The sequence below is a fragment of the Eimeria tenella genome, genomic scaffold (genome assembly GCF_000499545.2).
Source record: "Eimeria tenella Houghton genomic scaffold, Eth_scaff909, whole genome shotgun sequence".
NCBI lineage: Eukaryota > Apicomplexa > Conoidasida > Eucoccidiorida > Eimeriidae > Eimeria > Eimeria tenella.
In genome coordinates, this window is record NW_013546023.1 from 1 (window position 1) to 4624 (window position 4624).

General features: G+C 58.9%; 1 protein-coding gene across 1 annotated transcript; it reads left to right on the forward strand.

The window, feature by feature from the left end:
- Positions 1–154: 154 nt before the first annotated feature.
- On the forward strand, positions 155–4468 carry ETH_00023175 (uncharacterized protein; the record flags this gene model as incomplete). The annotated part of the gene is made up of 9 exons (XM_013380803.1): positions 155–266; positions 461–699; positions 1167–1398; positions 1617–2465; positions 2757–2967; positions 3127–3293; positions 3523–3661; positions 3853–3999; positions 4320–4468. Coding segments are annotated over 9 exons (2245 nt in total), but the record flags the coding sequence as incomplete, so codon positions are not given.
- Positions 4469–4624: the final 156 nt, after the last annotated feature.

Here is a 4624-nt window from a genome sequence, read left to right on the forward strand (position 1 = left end):
AAACCCTCGACTCCAAACACAACGCACTGAGACATCGCTGAGGCTGCAGTATTCCTTGGCGCTGTTGCGATGCGTGATCTCTCATTGTTTAGGGCTTAGGGTTTAGGGTCTAGGGTTTAGGGTTTAGGGTTTAGGGTTTAGGGTTTGGCTGCAGGAGCCTGCTGCACTACCGGCACAAGGCGCGGTGGCCCGAAGTGCTGTCGCTTTGTGGAGAAGCTGCTGCTGCAGTTGAAGTCTGCGCCTACAGGGAGTTTTTAGTTTCTCTCGTAAACGCTAAACCCTAAACCCTAAACCCTAAGCCCTAAACCCTAAGCCCCAGCTGCAAACCCTAGCGCCGCAGAGCGAGGCAGGTATTGGCGAGAAGTGCGCAGGAGAGACTCTGGCTTCTTCCAGGGGACGCACCAGCGACAGGGTTTAGGGTTTAGGGTTTAGGGTTTAGGGTTTAGGGCTGAGCCCCCAGCCCCCGGCCGCAGACGCGGGCAGCCTCGCCCCCTTTTTGGACAAATTTTATTCTGCTGCATTTTCTTCCTTCGAGCCAGTCATCTCGACTTTGTGGGAGTTGCTGCTGGCAGCAGAAGGCACAGAGCAGCAGCAGCAGCAGCAGCAGCAGCAGCAGCAGCAGAGGGGCGCTGCAGGCGGGGCGGCGGGCAAGACGCCCGCATTCCTGAGGGCCAAGCAGCAGGAGCTGAAGCTCTTCAGGTTCGAGAACTCCGAACCCTAGCGACAAACCCTAAACCCTAAACCCTAAACCCTAGGCCTCAGAAGGCAAACGCTCATGCAGCAGCAGCCATAACTGTCTTCTTGTACAGCAAATGAGGAGATGAGGGGGCTTTAGGTATAGCGCTGAGGGTTTAGGGTTTAGGGTTTAGGGTTTAGGGTTTTAATCGGAATTCGTGGGTATCTCCGTTGAGCTCTCGCTGCTACTGCAGGGCTTTAAGTATAGTGCTTAGGGTTTAGGCTTTAGGGTTTAGGCTTTAGGGTTTAGGGTTTAGGGTTTTAGTCGAAATTCGTGGGTATCTCTGTTGAGCTCTCGCTGCTGCTGGTGCCTTTGCTGCTTGCTGCTCCGCAGCAGCAGCAGCAGCAGCAGCGTCGTGACGTTTCTTGCTGCTCCCGCTGCCAGCACTGCCCACCTGCCGCTGCTGCTGCTGCTGCTGCTGCTGCTGCAGGCCGCAGCTGGACTTCGCGTTTGGGACTTGCGTGCGGGTGTTTGGCTGCTGCCGCGTTTTGGGGGAGGAAAAGAAAAGTTCTGTTTGCAGATTGTTTTTATCTTTTGCTGCTGATGCTGCTGCTTCTTTCGAGACTTTTGCTGCTGGCAGCAACGTGTGGCTGCTGCCGCTGCTGCAGCGCTTCGTCTGCAGAGACCAGCTCAGCTTCTTTGTCCAGCATGTGCTCCCGGCGGTCAGACAACCCTGCCGCCGCTGCTGCTGCTGCTGCTGCTGCTGCTGCTGCACTTGCAGACGCTGCTGGCCCAGGACCGCCTGCTGCAGCTGCTGCTGCTGCACACCGGGCAGGCGCAGCGGCGTCGGGTGGTGCTGTGTGGGTGCGGCTGTGGGTGCTGCTGCTGCTGCTGCTGCTGCAGCGGGGGCTTGCGCGCTGCTGCTGCTGCTTGCCTGCAGGCTGCTGCAGCGCAGCAAAGAGCAGAAGCAACAGCAGCAGCAGCACCGGCGGAGAGCAAGGACTGGGTTCGGGTGTACAGACAGCTGTGGGGTTTGCTGCCAGCCTTTGCTTCGCAACCACTGGACCTTTTTTGCTGCTTGGAAGCAAAAAGTTGGAAAGAAGAATTAAAAGGAGTTGAAGCAGCAGTTGGGGGTTCAAAAGAAGATTTAAATTCTCCAAAAAGTGGAAAGATAAGCAAAAATGATTTCCAAAAACCCCTGCTGCTGCCACGACTCCTCGAGCTGCTGCACAACAGCAGCTTGAGAGATGCTGCATGCAGTTCAATTGTGGCTTTCGCGAAGTCTGCTGCTGCTCCCGGAGCCCAGACACCGCTGCTGCAGCAGCAGCAGCAGCAGCAGCAGGGGGCGCTGCTGCAGCTGGGCTGGGCCGCGGCGGAGCAAAGAGCTGCGCCCAGCGGGGCCCCCACTGCAGCAGAAAGCCAGTTGCTGCTGCTGCTGCAGCGGGTGGCGGAGGCGGTTGCTGCAGCAGCAGCGGGCGAGGGCTCTGCAGCTGCAGTGCGAGCAGCTGCTGCTGCTGCTGCCGCTGCTGCCCACGTCTGCAGCCCCACAGACAGCAGCCTGCTTCCTGCTGCAGTCATGGCAGCAGCAACAGCTGACAGCAACAGAAGAGCTCTTGCCCAATACGCAGAAGAAATCCTCAGCTTTGTCACAGTTCGCTATTTGCTGCTTCACAAAGACACAGCAGCAGCAGCAACAGCAGCAGCAGCAAGGCCAGATGAGGCCGCGTTTGCTGCTCTCTCGGAATCCGCCAAAGCGAAAGCAGCGCAGCAGCTGCTGCTCGCTATACGGGTGAGGCCCAAACAGCAGCAAGAGACCTGATGTTGCTGCTGCTGCTGCAGCTGCTGCAGGCTGTAGCCGCTGCTGGTCCTGGTACTGCTGCTGCAACAGCAGATGCTGCTGCTGCTGCAGGCTGTAACTGCTGCTGCTGCTGCTGCTGTTTCTGTTTTTGGAAGTCCCCGCGGGTCTGGTAGCAGCTTCTGGGGCCTCTCTGGGCGCTGCTGCTGCTGCTGCTGCTGCCGCTTTTGGGTTCCCACTGATTTGCTGCCAGCTGCTTGTTTGTCTTTGCTGCTGCTGCTGCAGGCCTTTGCGCCTTTGTGCCCGCGGGCCCTCATGGAGACGAACGCCCGGCGCTTCTCTGCTGCTCTGCTTGCTGCTGTTTCTGCTGCTGCTGCTCCTGTTGCTGCTGCTGCTGCTGGCGGCAGCACTGGGGCCCCCCTGCTCGCCCCCAAAGAGTGTGGGGCCCTGCTGGACATCTGTGGGGCCCTCAGGCCCTTTGCAGCACCGGAGATCGGTGAGTGCTGCTGCTGCTGCTGCTGCTGCCCCTTGTGCTGCTGCTCCTGCTGCTGCTGCTGCTGCTGTGGGGAGCGGCTTTCTCTTGCGCTTTCAATCTCCAGGGTTTTGCTGCTGTAAGCAGAATTGTTCCTTCTTGCTGCTGCTGCTGCCGCTTCAGGCAGGGAGCTCTTCGAAGCAACACTGACGCTACTGCGTCGCTGCAACGAAGCCCTCAGCAGCAGCAGCAGCAGCAGCAGCAGCAGCAGCCGAGCTCTGCTGCGGACGCTGCAGCGGAAGGCCTACATGTCCTTAAAACATGCACTGGAAGATGGAGGAGAGCGCGAGGTGCGTGTCTTGCTGCTTTCCTGTCAAAACCCTAAACCCTAAACCCTAAACCCTAGAAGAGCGGCGGGCACACTCAGCAGTCCTTCAGCTATCCCCTACTTTCTCCTCTCCGTCATTCTTGGCGTCGAAGTTCAGGACCTGGGACGAGGGTTTAGGGTTTAGGGTTTGGGTTTAGGGCCTAGGGTCTAGGGTTTAGGGTTTAGGGTTTGTGTTGCGTGTGGGGGCGCAGCAGCTGCTGGGGGTTTGGGCAGCTCTTAAGGAAAGCTGCGGAACAGCAGCAGCAGCAGCAGATTTGAAGCAGCGGCTTTGCTGCCTGGAGGCGCTGCTGCAGTCCTTGGGGAAACACAAATCCGAGTTTTCTGAAGAGGGTTCGCCCAAACCCTAAACCCTAAACCCTAAAGCCTAGACGCCTCTCGCCCGGGTTGGTTGCGCGCAGCCAGCTGGCAGCCAGAGGAAACCCCGGGGTCTAGGGCCCAGGTTTCATGGCCTAGGGTTTAGGGTTTAGGGTTTGGAGCCTAGGGTTTAGGGTTTAGGGTTTAGAGTTTGCGGTTTGCTGCAGCATGGGGGCAGCTGCTGGGGGAGCTGCTTCCTGCTGCAGTGCCGGAGCTGCTGCTGTCGCTCAAAGACCTCAACAAAAAAGCTCGAGCAGCAGCAGCACAAACCCTCGACACTCTCGCCCAACTCTGCGAAGGCAGCCAGCTCCACTGTCCGCTGCTGCTGCTGCTGCTGCTGCTGCTGGTCTTGCTGTTGTTGCTTGTAGTCCGGCTGCTGCTGCTGCTGCTGGTCTGGCTGTTGCTGCGTGTAGGCCGGCCGCTGCTGCTGCTGCTGGTCTCGCTGCTGCTGCTCTTAGTCTTGCTGCTTCTCTTGCTGCTGCTGCTGCTTGTGTTGTTGCTGCTGCTGCTGCTGCTGAGCCCAGCAGCTGCCGTTGCCTTTCTCGGCTGTCTCTCTCCTACTGCGCGGCCGCGGCCCGCGGCTCCAGGACCTAGGGTTTAGGATTTAGGGTTTAGGGTTTGTGTTGCTGCTCAGTGTCTGCCCTTGTCACTTATGTTGCTGCTGGGTTTGGAGGCCTCACCCCGGAGACGGGGGGCCCCCAGGGGGCCCCGGGGGCCCCCCCCCTTTTGAAGTCTGCTGCTGCTCTTGCGCTTGGCCGGCTGTTTGACCTTTACTGTTCGTAAACCCTAAACCCTAAACCCTAGCTCTGCAGCGGAGAAGCCACAGCAGCTCGAGGGTTTGGCGCGTGGGCGGAGGGTGGCTGCAAACTTCTCGGCTGGAGTGGCTGGTCTTTGCACTTGGCCTAGCCTCTATGGTTTAGGGTTTAGGGTTTAGGGTTT